Raw genomic sequence first — 19,789 nt, 5'->3', positions numbered from 1 at the left:
CCCCCCACCCCCCCCCCCCATGATCGCCGCCCATGTATATATATATATATATATATAAATGAAAATCGTAATGAGTTGGGAAATCAAGAACAGTGAAAAAACTTTCAGCCTCCACCGGGATTCGAACCACGGGCCTTCCTTTCTGTACGCGGACACCCTAACCACTAGGCTATGGACGCTGATTGTATGTCCAGAGGTTCGAAACCGGTAAGGAAGGTCGTAATTCCACTGTAGGCGTTTGTCACCTGTATCGAACAATACTAGTTCTGTTTTTGGTGACATATTTTGCCTTACTCTAGAGATCAAACATGATGCTAACCAACTCGAAATCATTTGTGATTCCTAAAGCCGGATCTCGAAAGAGATACTTTGAACAGACTTTATGTTAATGAAATGGATATAATGGATATATATATATTTATATATATATATACATATATATATATACATACATACATACATATATATATCTATATATATGTAAGGGTGTTTGCCACTGAAAATAAATGTTTTTCTTGATCAGAGAACTCTGGGTTTGGTGTGGGGACCAAACACAGAGCAAGACACATAAAAAATAGAGAACTCAACTGGATTGGATCAAAAGAAATTATAATTATGAATAACAAACAATATACAGTACAGATGACCTGGGCCCAGTCAAAGAATTAAATAAAACAACTTACAGTAGTGAGGTGCACACCCAAAAGTAAAGTAAATACACTTAATTTATAAAGCTGTTCTGGTGAGTCTGCGTGCTGGTGACATCAGGTACAGGTCTTCCACGACATCAGATACAGTATTCCACGACATCGGTAAAGAGTTGAACAGATGAATGGTATAATGTCTGATCCCAACGAAATAGTGTCCTTTAATTAATAAGCGATAGAGTCCCAGGCTTTCCTCCAGTAAAATAATGTGTATATCCTTTGTGGTAAAATAATGTCAGTTAAAACAAATGGTGTCCCGGCCTATCCTTTATGGTAAAATTATATCCTCTAAGTAAATAATATTCTTTATAGTAAATAGTGTCCCAGACTGTCAGGTGAATATGACTCCTTCCATAAATAATAAGGACTACAGTAACTTGATTTTGTAAATTAAGGTTTAAAACAAACTATCCCCAGCATTAAAACTATATATATCTTCTCTTTAGCAACTGTCTTGCTCTAATGCTTATGGCCAACTCCCTAACTCCCTATACAGTACCCTCAAAACTCCCTTTGTTCCTATAATATATATACACAGACCCCATTTCCTGTGAGGGCTAATTTCCAGGAAGAACAAAGATAGTTTAGATAGGTGCTTAGCAACCCAGAAGGAGAGATTTTAATCCCCCTTTTTTACCACCACAAGCAACATACAGATATACTGTACAAATGTATAGACCTCTGTACAGTGACCCTGCACAGTACACTAATACTAATAAACAAGTAAAACTATAGTACAAAAGAAAACTTTATGTAAGAGCTGACCATCTTACATCTCCCTCCTGCTTAAAGTTGGCATACTTGACAACAACAACAAAATGAGCAACAAACTAAAGTACAAATACATTTTGAGACTGCTCTCACTGAACACTGGAATAGCAACAAAAGAAATAATACAACTCAAAAGCAAACTAAAGAAATGAAATACTATGTACAGCAACATACCGAATTAATCACTGATACAGTTTAATACACTATGCATGAAATAATCTTGAGATTTTGCAACTTTTAACCCATGTTCTAACCATGAAGACTTGATGGTAATGGGGGTCAACACACAATGCAATGTATTTACGCCATTATTTTGTAATGGGGATAACCCTCTTAACCGTCTAGATTCCCTAACAGGCTGCAAATCATATTCCCTAGGAGGAGTGGAGGTTCGGGCGTGGTTTGGTTTCGATTGGTCATTATTTCCCATAACTTCAGGTTCAGGTAGAACTTCTTCATCATGTGTATGATTAGGTACTGGGATAACTGGTGGCTCCAAGATGGGGATTGCGATTAGAGGGGTGACCTCTTCCTCTGGTGCAGACAATGGTTCATTGGTGGGTTCCGCTACTTCATCTGTTGTAAAGTCAATGGTACATGGCTTCAACCTATTGCGGTGTACAATTTTCTCATCTCCACTGCCGCTTTCAGGTCTGACCTTATACACCGGTATATCTGGGTTTATTTGTTCTACAACAATATAGGGGGTAGGATACCAGTGGTCTTTCACCTTGTGTCGCCCCTTGAAGTCTCGTCTCTGAAACAGTACTCGTTCACCCCTACACAACTGTTTCGCCTTCGCTTTCTTGTCAAAGTTGTGTTTCTGCACCTGGGATGCCTTATTCATCTCCCTCTCAGCCAGCTGATGGGCATCATGTAGGCGTCTCCCATGGTTGATAACCCAGTCACTGGTGGAAGTTTCCGTTTGGTTGTCATTCAGTCCAAAGGTCAAATCAATTGGAAGCCTGCCTTCCCGTCCAAACATTAAGTAGAAGGGTGTGTGACCAGTGGAGGAATGTGGCGTGTTGTTGTATATATACGTGATTTCTGGTAACAGACTTGGCCACTTATTCTTCTTTTCTTCGGGTAGAGAACGCACCATGTTGATAAGTGAACGATTTAGTCTTTCACAAACCCCGTTTCCGGCCGGATGATATGGTGATGTTCTGCTCTTCTGTATACCATACAATTTGCACAATTCAGCTACCACAATCGATTCGAAATTTCTTCCCTGATCTGAAATGATTCTGGCAGGACAACCATACTTTGTGAAGAATTGTTGCCAGAGTACCCTTGCTGTCGTTACTGCTGTCTGATCCCTGGTAGGCACTGCCACAGCCAACTTAGTGAAATGGTCTATCATCACAAGGAAATTCTCATACCCATCAGAGGAAACATCTAACTTCAGGAAGTCGACTGAAAGTAGCTCTAGTGGGGCTGATGTCTTGATGGGTACCAGTGGGGCTTTGGTGCTAGGAGCAGGTGGTCTCCTCAAGCTGCATCTTTCACATCTTTGGCAATATGCCTTAGTATCCGAGGTCATTCCTGGCCAGTAGAACCTTTTTCTCAGCAAAGCCAGTGTCCGCTCTGACGAAGGGTGATTGGCATTATCATGCAGGGCAAGGAGAATGTCAGCTTGGAGGCCCTCTGGAACAATAAGTTGCTCTTGGCACCTAGCACCTCTTTTCTCCTTGTATGTTCGGAACAGAAGCCCATTTTTCATCTTCAATTTCTGCCACTGGTTACAGAGGACTTTGAAAGATTGTGACGTACCATGAACAGCGGGTCTGGTCCCTTCATTTAACCTGTCTACCACCTCTTTAATTGTAACATCTCCTTGTTGTTTGAACCTGAGTTCTTCCATTGTATAACCTGGAAATGTCTCACTGCCCTGAGCAGCTTCCAGCTGCATTGCATAAGCAATCATCTCATCTTCATCGGCGTCCCCAGAATTAGTAGTTACATGTGGATACCGGGACAGTGCGTCAGCATTGGCATTATTACGACCTGGTTTATACTTAATCTTGTAATTGAAACAGGAGAGTTTTGCAACCCACCGTTGCTCGATGGTTCCAAGATTAGCGGAATGTAGATGTACTAATGGGTTGTGGTCAGTGTAGATGGTGACTTTTGCTCCCATCAGATAGTCCTTGAATTTCTGGGTGACTGACCAAGTCACTGCAAGCAACTCCAGCTTGAATGCGCTATAATTCTTGTCATTTCTCTCCGACTCTCGTAGGCTACGGCTTGCGTAAGCAATGACTCGTTCTTGTTCTCCCTGTACTTGGCTCAGTATAGCACCAAGACCCAAATTGCTTGCATCTGTATACAATAGGAATGGCAAACTGTGGTCAGCATAGGCTAGAATTGGAGGTGATGACAGACACGATTTCAGCTTGATAAATGCATCTTGACACTCTTCAGTCCATTCAAATTTAGATTTCACTGGATGTTTATTCTCGTTCTTGGGAATTCGCGTGAGACCATGTAGCGGAGCTGCAATCTTTGAAAAATCTTGAACAAACCGACGGTAAAATCCAGCCAATCCCAAGAAGCATCTTACATCTTTAACACTCTTGGGCGTTGGCCATTCCTCGATAGACTTGCACTTATCAGGTTCAGTAGCAACACCACCAGCTGATACTACATGGCCCAGGTATCGCACTGACGATTTTAACAGATGGCACTTAGACGGTTTCACTTTCAGTCCATGTTGGTGGAGGCGACTCAATACTGTCCCTAGCCGGTTTAGGTGCGTATCAAAGTCTTCAGAAAACACAATAATATCGTCTATGTAGAGAAGCACTGACTCATAATTGAGGTCTCCTAGACATCCTTGCATCAGCCGCTGGAATGTTGCTGGGGCATTACAGAGTCCAAAGGGCATCCTGTTGAACTCGTATAATCCCATGGGTGTTGTGAATGCCGTCTTGGGTTGGTCCTCTGGGCTCATTTCCACTTGCCAAAAGCCACTGGCCAAGTCTAGTGTAGAAAATAATTTAGCTTTGCTAAGTGCATTGAGAGATTCGTGTATTCTGGGTAGTGGAAAAGCGTCCTTTCTGGTCTTATCATTCAACTTTCTGTAGTCTACACATATTCTTATGGTCCCATCTCCCTTCTTCACCAACACCATTGGCGCTGCCCAGGGGCTGTAACTCTCCTTGATTACCCCTTTATCCAACATGACTTGGAGTTGTTCTTTGACCTCTTTGTATAATTTTGGTGGGATCATACGATAGCGTTCTCGGCTGGGTAACTCGTCACCTGTGGGAATAGTATGCATGATCGTGTCTGTACAGCCATAATCACTGTCATGTTGTGAAAATACTTGCTGGTGGGAGCACAGGAATTCTTTCAGCTTCTGTGTCTGCTCTTTTGTCAAGTCATTGGTGTTCACATCAACATCAGGTACTATTTGGTCAGAATTGTTAATGACCGTTGAAGTGGAAACATGCTGCTGTTGGATTCCAACCTGGAGAGTATTTGGGCCTGTTTGTTGAATTTCAACTTCTTTTGCTGACGATGGCAACACTTCTACCTGAAATAATTCACCCAGTGGAGCACCTTTAGGCAAGGTTATGTCGTGATCACCTACATTGACCACACGGGCAGTTACTCGGTTATTATTGACAATTACGAGTGTTCGGGCGACCAGTATGTTGTGGGGCAAATTATAGCGATCTGAGGGCATCGGCTCCAGCAAAGCTTGAATAGGTCGTTTGTGAGATTTCAACTCATTACAGCAGGCATCAATCAAAATTTCCTCATGGCCCTTTATTGTTATGGGACCATTCCCCCTGATGGTCACTCGTCCAATCCTTCCAGTGCTGTCTATGGGCAATGGCTGTGACTCTTGCGGGTCTAGCTGCATAGTTGTAGATTGAAATAGGACTGACGTATTCCTGACATTGGGTGTAAGATGACTGAGGAATCGTGGAGCGCAATGATGGAACAATATCTCTTGGCACTGAGATATCACATTCATGCCCAACAGACATGGTACCCCCTGTATTGGTTCATTTTGGACAATTAATGCAAAGACCTCTAGGTTAACTCCTGCAACTTCCACTGACATCTCAGCACCCCCGAGAAATGGAACGGCTAAACCATTGGCTGCTGTCAATTTCAACCAATGTAATGGTTCTTTTTGAACATCTCTTCGAGTCAGTTGTCGGGTGAAAAAGTCCTCTGAGATGGTTGTAACCTGTGAACCAGTATCAATAAGACAGGTGGTCCTTACGCCGTCAATGATGATGTCAATCGTCAGGTAATCACCAACAAGTCTTGCCTTTAAGTCTGGTGGTGACAGTGTTCCGTTTTCTGAGCCTTGTAATTTACACATAGAGTCATCCGCAGTCTGGCTCGCAACCTTGGACTTCACTAGTTTAAATGATGTTGCTGTGCGGGTGGAGAAGTCACTTGTTGACTGGCAGCCATCTTTTTCCTACAAACTCTTTCAATATGTCCAGCAATCTTGCAATACCTGCAAACTGGTCGGCCATCGGGTGAGTACTGGTCATCTGGTCGTCCTCTATACCCCTTTGTTTCTGCTGGAGACCCCTTCAACCTAATCACTTCCTGTTGTAAGCCTTTTATGGAATCCTCCATCTTTTGCTGCCATGCCATCAGCTTACGCTCCAGAGATACTAGATTATCAACCGGTTCATCCCTACGCACTTGTTGCACTGTTGCTGCCATAGTTTGGTTGATTGTTGGTGCTGGTTCTACCAGGAACTCTTCCTCTAGATGAATACCCTCCTGCTTCACCTCCTCGAATGTCATGCTTTTTTTTCTTTCGAATCTCCCTTCGAAGTTCCATCTGTATGGCACTGTTTCTAATACCTGCCACGAAGCGATCTCTTAGGGCCCTGTCTGGGTTCACTATTGTATTTGGAAATCGTGAGACTATTCGATTTTGCAATTCCCGCAAACCAAGTCCATATTGCCTGATAGTCTCCTCGCTTCTCTGACCCCGTGAATAAAATGTGGCCATGAGAGTATTTTCAGGGGTTTTGTCTCCATATATATTTTGTAGAACTTTGAACACTTTGTCGGCCGTATCTCGTTCAGCTGCAGCTAGGACAGAGACCTCTCGCTTTGCTTCCCCTCCTAGGTACCTGATTGCTAAAGCAGCCTGTTGGTCGTTTGGTGTATTGAATGTATGATAGGCTGCTGTAACAGCCGCAACCCAATCAGTAAGTGAGGGGTCATTAACACTTTTGGGGTGACCCGTAAAAGTAGGAATATGTACATTTGGCATAAACATATATGACATTGCATGTTGGCCCCCTATGTTAGTACTAGTGGTAGCAATATTATCATTCATGGTGAGAATTGTGACCAATAATAATAAAATATAAAATATATATAAAAATATCTCTGAAATTTAATTTGTTCCACTGCAGTTGGTCATGAGCTGTGTCTTTCTGATCAGTTTAATAACCCCACTCGTACTACCAATTATGTAAGGGTGTTTGCCACTGAAAATAAATGTTTTTCTTGATCAGAGAACTCTGGGTTTGGTGTGGGGACCAAACACAGAGCAAGACACATAAAAAATAGAGAACTCAACTGGATTGGATCAAAAGAAATTATAATTATGAATAACAAACAATATACAGTACAGATGACCTGGGCCCAGTCAAAGAATTAAATAAAACAACTTACAGTAGTGAGGTGCACACCCAAAAGTAAAGTAAATACACTTAATTTATAAAGCTGTTCTGGTGAGTCTGCGTGCTGGTGACATCAGGTACAGGTCTTCCACGACATCAGATACAGTATTCCACGACATCGGTAAAGAGTTGAACAGATGAATGGTATAATGTCTGATCCCAACGAAATAGTGTCCTTTAATTAATAAGCGATAGAGTCCCAGGCTTTCCTCCAGTAAAATAATGTGTATATCCTTTGTGGTAAAATAATGTCAGTTAAAACAAATGGTGTCCCGGCCTATCCTTTATGGTAAAATTATATCCTCTAAGTAAATAATATTCTTTATAGTAAATAGTGTCCCAGACTGTCAGGTGAATATGACTCCTTCCATAAATAATAAGGACTACAGTAACTTGATTTTGTAAATTAAGGTTTAAAACAAACTATCCCCAGCATTAAAACTATATATATCTTCTCTTTAGCAACTGTCTTGCTCTAATGCTTATGGCCAACTCCCTAACTCCCTATACAGTACCCTCAAAACTCCCTTTGTTCCTATAATATATATACACAGACCCCATTTCCTGTGAGGGCTAATTTCCAGGAAGAACAAAGATAGTTGCTTAGCAACCCAGAAGGAGAGATTTTAATCCCCCTTTTTTACCACCACAAGCAACATACAGATATACTGTACAAATGTATAGACCTCTGTACAGTGACCCTGCACAGTACACTAATACTAATAAACAAGTAAAACTATAGTACAAAAGAAAACTTTATGTAAGAGCTGACCATCTTACATCTATCTATTTCTTTTTTTTTAAATATGGTTGCTACAGCCCTATTTTCCATTTTCATCGGCAAACCAAATTTCATTACGGATGCGGTCCGTCTAGCTATTCATTTCGAAAAAAAAGTAAAAACTACTTTCGGTCATATATAGTAACAAATTGTGACACGGTTAGACAGGCGCCTTGCAAGGGATTTTGCCAAGGGAGGGGCGAAGCTTGTAGGCAAACTATCTAAGCGTAGCGCGACCATAAGTTGGCGCGAAGCGCGAAAAAAAAAAAATTGGCAGAAAATGCCTCCCAGATCGTTGGAAATGGCACTTCCCAGGCCTTGTAGGTTGCATCTAAGCATTTTCTATTTTTAAATTACTAGCGATATCATAAAAACAATTAAAAAAATATGCTAAAAAAAAAAACTATGCCACGAAATATTGCGGGGATATTAGATACTATATCCCCCCACCTAAAATATTGGGGGGGACATGTCCCCCCGTCCCCCTCATGATCGCTGCCCATGGACTTAATAATATAATGCGTATGTGTGACTTTTAGTCCACTTGAACTTATAGTACCAATCATATAGTATGAAACGCGGAAAGGGTCAACATGAGGCGCCATCCACTCAGAAATGGTCGTTTGCTCCGAAACCGTCCACTTAAGTGAAAGATGAATTTTTTTATTAATACCAAAATGATACATTTTACAGTTGTCACAATTTAAATGAAGCGAACAGCGGATGGCGGGGGAAATTACCAGATTTAGGGTCCTTCGCTTCGAACTCATAAGTTATAAATGAGGAAGCAAGAGTGCGTTGAAACCAGGGCTGACAATTTATTACAAACTCTAAATGAAAATATACATATGAATAAATTATGATACATGATAATATAAATGGCTTAACGAACTCCTTAACCTAATTAAATCTATCCTATCTCGGGGAAAACCTATACTCAATACTATTACTACGTAATATCAATAACATCAACACAAATACAATTAAAGAATGAATACCCGCAATACTGTACAAAATGTATAATGTACACGATCTGTAATCATCTGCACTTGGAAATAATACAATAAGTTTGTCAACAGGCAAGGACTTTTATCACCTCAATAATAGCCAGGGCAACCCATGCCAGCTGCAACCATTACAGGAATTTCCACCTAGCTGTTTCTAGACAGTAGGAATTTTCACCCCCTGAACCCACAAACTCTCAAGAGTCTTGTCGCTCTATAGCTATTCACAATGCCTGGCTAAGATTCAAGGACAATCTCTGAGACATAACTTTAAACAGCGAGAAGTACAACGAACCAGGATGACAAACATCGTTAACGTTCTGTAAAACCCAACGTTACAATGCATAGATGCCGCCATATACCCAACCTTACCGGTACTGTAAGTTGTAACCCAGGTGCGTATCCAGGGGGGGGCGTTGGGGGCGCACGCCCCCCGGGTAAGAAAAAGAGAAGAGAAAAAAAGAGAAGAAAAAAGGAAAAAAGAGGGGAAAAAAGAGGAGAAGGAGAGGAAGGAAGGGAAAAGAAAAAGAAGAAAAAGAGAAAAAGGAGAAAAGGAGGGAGTAAACGAAAAACGCGAAGACACCGGGGAGAGAAAGAGGAACAGTGACATCATTACAGCGCTGAAGGGTAGCCAGTGACGGATCAATGATTTCGTAAAAGTGTGACTCACCCTACCCCTCACACCGACAACTCCATTTTTTGACGTTTCCATTTTCCTCTCTCACTAATGATCTATATATATACTATATATGGTCTATCATAACGCGTGTGTAGAATTGTGCTATGAAACCAACTGTGGCTGGTCTCGAACTCGACCGTGTCGTCGGGGAACATGACGCATTTTAGGATGGGGGCGACCGCCCGCCCCCCCCCCATTCAGCATTTTTTAAATGATATCGCTAAGTAATTTCAAAATAGAAAGTGCTTACAGGCAACTTACAAGGCCTGGGAAGTGTCATTTCCAGCGATCTGGGAGACATTTTCGGCCAAAATTTTCTTGTACGCTTCGCGCCAACCTATGGTGGCGCTACGCTTAGATAATTTGCCTACAGGCTTCGCCCGTCCCTTGGCAAATTTCTCGCTACGCGCCTGTTCGAATTTGTAACGCAAACAGCAAATAACCAAATAACCCGCGCGTTCAACGTGTTCATGTCAATATCATATAAGCAAGCATCGGTTATTACATCGCATGCCATCATGTACCGTACGGTCCGTTAAAATTGCGCAGTATACCGCAGGATGCTAATATAAACAACGACATGTCTCATGTAGATGTATAAAAAGCATGGAGGTCCAATTATGTCAAAACTCTCTTTTACATTAGTAATGGCGAATCAGGGCCTGCACCCCCGCCGCGCAGTGGCGGAGCGTCCATATGGTCAGGGGGCGGATCCCCCCCCCTGACGGACTCAAATGGACTGCTGGCGCCTTTTTCAGCTCTTTACCACTTTTTAATTATTCGCGATTATTGACTTTTTTATTGCGCTCTCATCTACTTATTGACATTTGTCACATTTTGTTGGTGTAATTTGGCGATGACACCTTATTCTTCGTTTATCTGCAAATTAGCCAGGCCCGGAAAGGGTCATTTCCTGCGATCTAGGGAGTACCTTTACTCAAAAATTTTCTGTACGCTACGCGCCAACCAGTGGTGGCTCTCCGCTTAGTGTCGAAAGTGCCCCTTCAGACCATTCTCACCACTCCTGACCAATACCCCTAGCTCCGCCACTGCCGCCGCGCCTCCTACGCCTATGTGTGTAGTGTTCGGTTTCGGAAATAACTGCTATTTTTTCATTTCCTTCAATCAAGTTTTATAATAGCCGTTATAACAGGTTTTAATATTTGTACACCAATAAATAAACTGTGTCTGAATTTTCGAAAATTTCTGACCAAAAATTCTACATCACACTTCCCTCTACTCATGCAAATTTTGACCGGTCTGTTAGGGGTTGAAGGAAGTTTTTTCTATATTGGTTGTCCATAGATGAAATTTTGTACAAGATTATGGGTATGTTTTCAAGTGAGTTTATTCACGAGAAATGTGAATTTTCAAATTCTGAACAAATATGGGGCTTAAAACCTTGAAAAGTGGGGCTGACGGGTATTGTGGGCCGCGACGTAGAATCACCTACAAAAGCAAAGACCCACAGGAGATGCGATCAGGTCGAACATGATATGTGCCGGGTTGACAATCTTCAAAAAGGTTATGGATGGAAAAAAAAAAACTATTAGGAAATACTTGGTTCTCAGGCAAAAAGTGTACATCTGGTTGGTCATTTCAAGCCCGAGAAGTGCCGTTTCCGGTGATCTGGGGGGGGGGTTTCAAAACAAGAAATTTTCTTGTACGCTGCGCGCCAACCGATGGTGGCGCTCCGCTTAGATAGTAATTCGCGCCCCCCGGGTTTGAAAATCCTGGATACGCGCCTGTAACCTAACACTTAACAGTAACACTACAGTATAATAGTACGCAAGAGCACCCACGTACTTAACGATAAACAAGACACGCTATGAACCCGTAGGACCACGGTCCAAAAACATAACCTAACATGTACTTTGTACAGTAAAGCACAGCCTAGCCAAAGGGCAACACTTAAAACTACAATTCAATTAACTAACAAAAGGGTGACGTACAGCACTTATAAACAAAACTGAACACTTAATCTCTTACTAAACTGAGGTCAGCTCGCTCGCGGAAAAGAAGACTTCTCTACGCTCGCAGCACATAAGATCGCAGACATCGAGAATGCAGACATCAAGACTGTATCAGGTGCGGAAGTCACTCTCTCGCCAGCTCGCTGCATATTGGTAGAACCGCCATCTTGGAAAACCAGTGGCTTCTCGTCCGAAGCCGAAAACCAGCCAAAACCTGAGGCATCCTGCCTCTTAGAAGGGGGACATCTCCTCACGGACAACCAGGCAGTCCAGATATAGGTATCTCTGGGCAATTTATGACCTGAGAGTAATAAAATTACGAAATACTAAGGGGTTTACGTGGCGAACCCCGGAGCTCTGCAAAGACGCTGCTAACCATAATCACAGCGTGTACAGAACTGCAAACACACGTGCAAAAGCTATGTGCAAAACTTTCGCTACATACAGCCTATTACGTAACACATAAGGGTACAAACAACAAAATTTGACTTCACTACATAAACCACAACAGAATTCTATCCAATTATTATTTTAGGTCCATAAAGATGTATTTTCAGAGATTTCAGTATGCACGGTGCAGTGAGTAAATACACATATGAGCAATACTGTGTAAGCAGTAACCAGGTCTATGTCTGCAACAACATTTCCAGTCACCAATTTTGATATGCTTGACCAATTTGGGTGCATTTATGATACTTGCAGGTATTATTGGTATCCCTGATCACAGTCTCCTTGGTCTGGCTTGCCCTACCTGCAGAAACATCACCCAGAGAAGGGTCAGCAGGGAGGGCTTTTTCGTCTCTGGCCCTGAAATGTGATGAAAAGTACTTTTGCTTAGCTCAGCTGATTCCTCCCAAACTGACCTACAGGACATACCCCAATGTATTCCTGAACTGTTTGGCAAATGCTCAACTGATATTGCATGTCACTCCAGTGCAACTGTTAAGTTACTTAGAATAAGAGAAGAGAATTGAAGGTTTTCTTTGCCAAAAGCTGGATCATCGGGATTTGTAAACCACAGCCTCACTGTAACAGTATGTACAGTAGTCTAAAGGAAAGCTTACTGAAATGCTATCTAGATACACTGAGCACGTCAATAGCATATTCAGTCCATTTAAATGTTGTGCATAGGTTGTTACAATGTATTAAAGACACTTATAAGGGAAGAGAGGTGGATAGGGGGGCATATTTCATAATAAAACATTCAAATTTGTTGCTTGGCAAAGAACAACGTCAAATTACCTTATTCTCCATTGGTGGCAAGCACTGGTTCGTATATTTACTGTAAATCTCCCATGGAAGCATCAGGATATCTCTTTCTGCTGTCAGAGTTGTTTGGGATATATTGTTACCTCATCTAACCAGTTGAGTGCATTGATACCACACCCATTCAAAGTATATAGCTGTGAATACTATTTTGGCTGCGTAATATTGCTTGCAGATCATCGACTCCATACGCAGACGGTCGTTTACAGGTAATACCAGGTGGCAGACCATCTACCACAATATTCCCCATAGCAAGCTGCTTGTAGCTCATTGCTCTTCTGCCCGTACCTGCATCTGTGATCATATAAATCAAACATGTGTCCTTAAAATGTTGCAGGGATAGCAATGTGCCTTAAATCAGATAGCTAGTAACATAGTTTACTAGTTCACATGATAAACTCGAGTTCATGCCTCAATCCAGCTACCAGTGTATATTAACACACAAGAACTGTTCTATTCACTGGGAACCTTCCCAACATTAAAGCTTTGCAAGTTTCCTAAGTTAAAATTTTTTTAATTCCTTTAACATGCATAGCTGGTGGTTTTCCTACATCCTCTAATCTGTTCAAATTTATGTTACATCTTTTCACTTCCATTATGACACATTGCATTATTTTATTATGGGACTCAGTAAAACCTAGCACTTTCGGACAAGGAATTCCTATTTTCGCAAAAATTCCTAAGCGCTCAAGTGACTGTAGGTCACCCTGTGACGTAGATGTGCGGAGTCGTTTGCGGAAAACCTTCGAACCAGCTATTCACTTCAGCACTTACATTATGCCTGTACGACACTCTGTCATATATATACTTTTAGTATCAAAATGCCAATGATTTATGTTGTAGGAGGTTGCCAGTACACTTTTTAGTACCAAAGGTTTAGTTTCTTTGTGTTTCCCCAGTCATCAAGCCGACGACAATTGCTGCAGGCTTTGGATTTATTTTGTAACGAGAACTCGCAAAGCCTTCTCGCTCCCAGGTTTCCCACCGTATGCAGGCAAAAATATGTTCAGCACACTTCAGAAACGATGACTGGGACAGAGGATACATTGTTCCGAATAGTTTCCTTGGGACGAATTGGCGTTATGTTAGATGTTTACTTCTAAACTCAGAATTTTTACATTTTGTACGTCAAGTTTTTGACCCTGGTCATAATTACCGTCATATTTCAGTCTGTGGGTGGTATAAGCAATATCTTTCATATGCCAGGCTGACCGTTGTTTTCATGTCACTTAGTCATCTAGGTAAATCCAGGTTTATACGGACAGGTTATAGACAATGGGGATGAGAGAAAATATGACTTATTCAACCAGCGAAGAGTTTAAGCTTTTTTTCATTTACCTTAGGAAGAATAATGGGCTATTCTAGATCGATACTTCTTGCACAGTCTGATTACTTCCATTTTGGGGCCTTCTGTTAATGGAGATAGTCATCCTTATTGGTAGGCTGGAAGTATGCTTTGAATATTTGGCATGTTTGCTATACCATTTGAAATTATCCATGCCAATTGTGCTCGAATACCATCCCCTTGCACACCTCCCTGTAGCCCACTCTCGTTAATCTGTCTACAAAAACACGTCAAGGTCAGTGTCTACGCAGAGGCCCTCTACAGGTTGTCTCCATAATTTTGATATACAGTATGCCTAAACTCATTAGCCACGATTGCCTAATTGTTATTCTAATGTGCATACTCAATTGTTTAGCTTCAGCTGTGATTTATCCCATAAGTGCATTAAAAATAGATCATGTTACAAAAGATAGTTGTACACTGCTACACAAGGAGGTCCTGTGTGACGTAGTTCTCTTTAGCAAAACAAACAACAACAGCTATAACACTGTGTACGGATGATTTGCATTGTGAGCATGTTATATATTTTACTGAGACGGTAAAAGATTGCATTTTTCTCTTTTGAAACTCTTAAAATGTGTAATAAGGAATCCATCAGGCATTTTTTTTCTGTGGTGTTCCAATTGCTTGTGTATCTGCTTTTGTGGAGTTGTAACTTGCTGAAAGCCTTACTTTATGGCAGCAAGACTGAGACATACCCTGCAAAGCTTTGTATTTCTTGGATTCAATTATTACTGCATCCACTGACTGAAACTAACTGCAAACACGATTAATTGCAACAACAAATGAAGACATATCTATAATGTTGATATTTTTCACAAGGTAGGCATTGGAATTGCGGCAAGACCTCAATATCATTCCGCACACTATGTAAAGTGACCTATAATGGCAACGAATCTTACAAAATATGATCAGTCGTTGAGGCAGATTTGTAACCATAATTTACTTGTAATTGAAGAACTGCCAACCAAAATGAGTGCAAGTAGCCATGTGTGAACAATTCTAACAACCATTTATTTCTCTTGTAGCTGCATGTTTATTGCAAGACTGAAGTTAATAAATCGCTCACTCCTTAAGAGAAGTACGAAGAAAGTCCATTGTTATTGTTTTGCATTAGCGGTACACTCTGCAGACTAACAACACAGTGACCTGTACGTTCATTAGCTTGTACGCATCAGGTTTCTGGTCAGTGAGAATCTTTTAACTTTGACATCAAATTTCTCTAAATTACTTTCTTTTTCAACTAAACGGAAACCACAGTATTGTTTGTGTAGTAAATACTTTACTATGAGCCGAAAAAATGGAATATTGCATTTTAATATCTGCAGCTCATAATAATGATGAACAATCAATATTAGGCAGCTAATGTAAGTAGCACTGTGAACAATTGGGAAAGTGATTGACTGATGTTCCAGTTGTTCGTATTTCACTCAGCAATTAAAGAATGGAATTTGACTTTATCATATCAAAAAAATTCCTGTTCATTGCTAATGAGTAAGTGACAATGAGACAACACTAATATTTCTCTCCCAAGATGTAATCGATGAACGTGAGTTAGTCAGTTTTACTTACAGTATTTTTCGTTAAGAGCTCCTGCACGCTGGTACGTAGTGTTGCACGGGTTGTTTCTTTAACAGGACCATCAGCATTACCCCCTATTGAATGAAACAGAAAGAAAAAAACAATTATAAGTTTCATCTACCTTCAAAATGAATGTATGACCTTTAAATACTTCCTCATATGCTGTTGATTTTTGTTGGATAATTATGCTACTGTACATTACACCACTTAATGGATTTGACTTCTACTGAAAAACCTGTTCATATTACTGCTGTGGTGTTGAAATTCTCCTTGCTACTTCAAATTTACCTCAGCAACTCTTTTCTTTTCTTGGTTTGCTACAATTTGAAAGGTCGATAAGAGGGATGAAGTCAAAGCAATCTGACTTCCAGGCATTTAAAGTCTCTATGCCACAAAACTTGACTAATAAATAACTGCAATGAATAGTCACTCAACACAGTGGCGGAGCGTCCATACAGTCAGGGGGGGCGGATGCCCCCCCTGACGGACTCAAATGGACTGCTGGCGCCCTTTTCAGCTCTTAACCACTTTTTAATTATTCGCGATTATTGACTTTTTTATTGCGCTCTCATCTACCTATTGACATTTGTCACAGTTTGTTGGTGTAATTTGGCGATGACACTTATTTATTCTTTGTTTTTCTGCAAATTAGCCAGGCCCAGAAAGGGTCATTTCCGGCAATCTAGGGAGTATCTTTACTCAAAAAATTTCTGTACGCTACGCGCCAACCAGTGGTGGCGCTCCGCTTAGATAGTGTCGAAAGCGCCCCTACAGAAATTCTCGCCCCTCCTGACCAATACCCCTAGCTCCGCCCCTGACTCAAAACTGAAATTGTTTTTGCATACCTATAACACTCAGTCAAAAGTTTCGTAAGATTTCTACCTCTTTATCTAAAAACTTTTGGCCTTCAGTAGTTCCTGAACTATGGAGATTTTGCTTGGTATGTATGGCAATGAACATTGTTTCATAGTCCAACTTTTGAAGAAGAAAACACTGGAAAGAAATGAATAACAATTACATTACTCCCAGTAATACGAACAAACATTAAAGCACCCTCAACAATCTAACACACACACAAACAGATGTGCAAAAAATAGATGTAATCCCTTTTTGTTTTCCACAACAATACCCCAATGATAATTCATTGCAATTTTCAGGTGCATTATTGAATTGCTAGTTATTTGAGTCAACGATATCATAGGGGACATGCTTGTAATCTCTACTGATGAAAGAATACAGTAACTGGAATTTACATGCAACATCACAGAGTCAATCTGCTTCTCTGGTTATGACTTTTGTGGTAAATTTGTTTGTGATCGTTGTTTTTTGTTTAATACTATGAAAGATGACTTTGCTGTTCTTCAGTACAGAAGCAGAAAATTCCCTCACCCACTACTACTGAAATCACATCACTCTAGCTTCCTAGTTGGATATTAATAAAAAGAATAGGAACAGTGAAGATTTTTCCTCTGTGTTAATTGCAACGATATCACACTAATATTTCCACTTTTATTTTTCTATAGTAAAAAATGTGGAGGTATGTAGCGGTTCCATGCAAGATCTATCATATGGGGGAAATTGGTTAGAGTTTGCATCTTAATTCTTCTTGCATGGGAATGTTGCTTTAGAGTTTTTTCATTGGTGATGTCATTGGAGTCCTACTCAGGCATTAAAAACATAAGTGAAAGACTATTTAATTAGCAGCCATGATAACACCTGCAATGTCATACCTACAGATGGGAGTGAAACAATATGCAGCCCTAATTTTTTTCTATTTGCATACAGATTGTCAAGGGCGTAGGAACCTGGGGGCACCAGCCCCTCCAGTAAAATATATGGGGGGCGGAAGTATCATTCCGCCCCCATGCTTCGCAAGTCAGAAAACCCCTTTTTCATCTCCAAATGAGAAAAAAATCTCATTTGGAGCACCAAATTGCATCTAAGGCCAGGTAAAAATGCAAAATTATTTACACAATGGAGTGGGTGTTGAAGTGTGCTATATATTGCACCAAATTGCATCTGAGGCCACCTGGAAATGCAAAAAATTTCCAAAGGGGAGGGGGATACCCCCTCCCCTTAGACCCCTCCCCAGGCCGGCCATCAGTCTTCAGCCCCCCCCCCACTCAAAAGTACCTTCCTACACCACTGCAGATTGTTATATTCATCAGTCTTCCACTGAAATTTCTGCAGTATATAACTGACATATCAAGAAATTGTATGTATAAACACTCTCACTGCAAATGATAGCCTTTTGTCACTGCTACAGTATTTCAGTTTTTTACCATTTTCTTGATTTCAGTCAAAATGTGCCTGACCATGACCTTCTTATGCTCCTGCCTGATTGTAGCACCTTCAGCTTCCATCCTATTTTTGTCATCTGCTTGCTCTTTGTATCTGCTGACTTCTGGTGTACCCTTGACTTTCTTCCATACTCTATTGGCTTTTGTTTTGGGTTGTACCCTGGTTCTCAGGTGATGTTGCGTGCAAAACAAAGAAGAATAGAAGATTAACTCATTTAGGCAATGGTTATAACAGGCAGCTCAATATCAGTATTTTATCCAGATAGCTGCATCCCTAAAGGTGGTTAATTACTTGGAATTCAGACAGAGAACTTGTTTCATTCAATGAAAGTACTGGGTGTAGCATATATAGACCACTCCAGACAATGTTACACAGTATTACTTGACTACTTGCATGCAGATCTATTGTACACATTTGTACCTGTGCAGGAGACAAACCCATATCCTACAAAACATGCATGCTTACATGAAGCACGATATTTTGAACACAAAATGAGGGGAACCCTACACGACTTTTGATCAGGCCTCAAGTAATTCAATTCTCACAAACTATCAGGACTAGAGAACAATACGAATCTTGATCAGGCATTGCAAACTAAATATAATCACATGTTAATAATCTCTAGAAGTAGGCTCCCATTCAAATTTTTGAATATCCCAGGCATATCTATGACACATCATCTGCCATGCATGACCTTGATCACAAGCTCATGAACAACACAGATACCAAACCATCCAACTTCATCACATTTTATCCAGTTACATTGGACACTGAGTGAAAAGAAGAATCTTTCCAAATTTGGACACAGAGACAGGCTGACAGACAGATAGACTTATGTCAGACAGACATGATATCCTTACCTTGGTTGCATATAGGTGAACATTGTCATGTTGAGCTGTGTATGAGCTGACTTATGGTAAAGAAATCATTACAAGCTCACCACTTTCTCTTTTTATGGCAATTTAGTAACCCACACGTCACCCTACATTTTGTTAGTCCTGTGTTGGATTTTAGACTATGTGGACTCCTACCCCTGCAGAAAGAGCAAAACAGCTGGGTGTAGTACCACCACTATGATCAGTACTAGTATCACATTTTCTTAGTTTTTTTCTTTGAAATTTCATGGCATGCATGCTAACAATCTATGTCACTATGGAACGCGAAAAGGGCAATCTTATTTCGTTGTCTAAACTAAGTTTGTTGCTGTCTAAACTAAAGTTGTTGCTGCTGTTTTTACCATGTTGTTGCCTAAACTTACGTTGTTGTCTAAACTTACGTTGTTGCCTAAACTTACGTTGTTGTCTAAACTTTTGTTGTTGCCTAAACTTCCGTTGTTGCCTGAACTTTTGTTGCTGCTTAAACTTACGATGTTGCCTAAATTTCCGTTGTTGTCTAAACTTTCGTTGTTGTCTATAAACTTCCGTTGCTGCCTAAACTTACGTTGTTGTCTAAACTTTCGTTGCTGTCTAAACCTACGTTGCCGTCTAAAGTTGGTTCTGTTGTCTAAACTTACGTTGTTGTCTAAACCTACGTTGCCGTCTAAAGTTGGTTCCGTTGTCTAAACTTACGTTGTTGCCATCGGCGCTGTTCAACAATTGCTCAACGTGATGTAAATGAAATAACTTTTCGCTCGAAATTCAACTTGCGTCGCAAATGCTAACTTCTACTATACGCACGTATAACAATTAATATTTACAGTACTGAGC

The 19,789-nt window shown here is 40.7% G+C and overlaps 1 protein-coding gene across 15 annotated transcripts in view; it reads right to left on the bottom strand.

Annotated features, from left to right (window-relative positions):
* The window catches only part of LOC139967271 (uncharacterized), a 29,048-nt gene that overhangs the window by 5,519 nt on the left and 3,740 nt on the right, over positions 1–19,789 (bottom strand). The window contains exons 1-6 of one of the 15 annotated variants that reach the window (XM_071970877.1): positions 18,944–19,369; positions 18,065–18,248; positions 16,665–16,775; positions 15,774–15,856; positions 12,833–13,150; positions 11,607–12,397 (exon numbers count right to left, since the gene is read on the bottom strand). In XM_071970877.1, the coding sequence (XP_071826978.1) occupies positions 15,785–15,856; positions 16,665–16,775; positions 18,065–18,248; positions 18,944–18,972 (396 nt within the window). In that variant the 5' untranslated portion in view covers positions 18,973–19,369 and the 3' untranslated portion in view covers positions 11,607–12,397; positions 12,833–13,150; positions 15,774–15,784. The other 14 variants (XM_071970879.1, XR_011792956.1, XR_011792949.1 and 11 more) reach the window with 14 other exon arrangements.

This window comes from Apostichopus japonicus, chromosome 5, assembly GCF_037975245.1.
Source record: "Apostichopus japonicus isolate 1M-3 chromosome 5, ASM3797524v1, whole genome shotgun sequence".
Taxonomy (NCBI): Eukaryota; Metazoa; Echinodermata; class Holothuroidea; order Aspidochirotida; family Stichopodidae; genus Apostichopus; species Apostichopus japonicus.
This window is presented reverse-complemented; position numbering and strand designations above follow the sequence as displayed.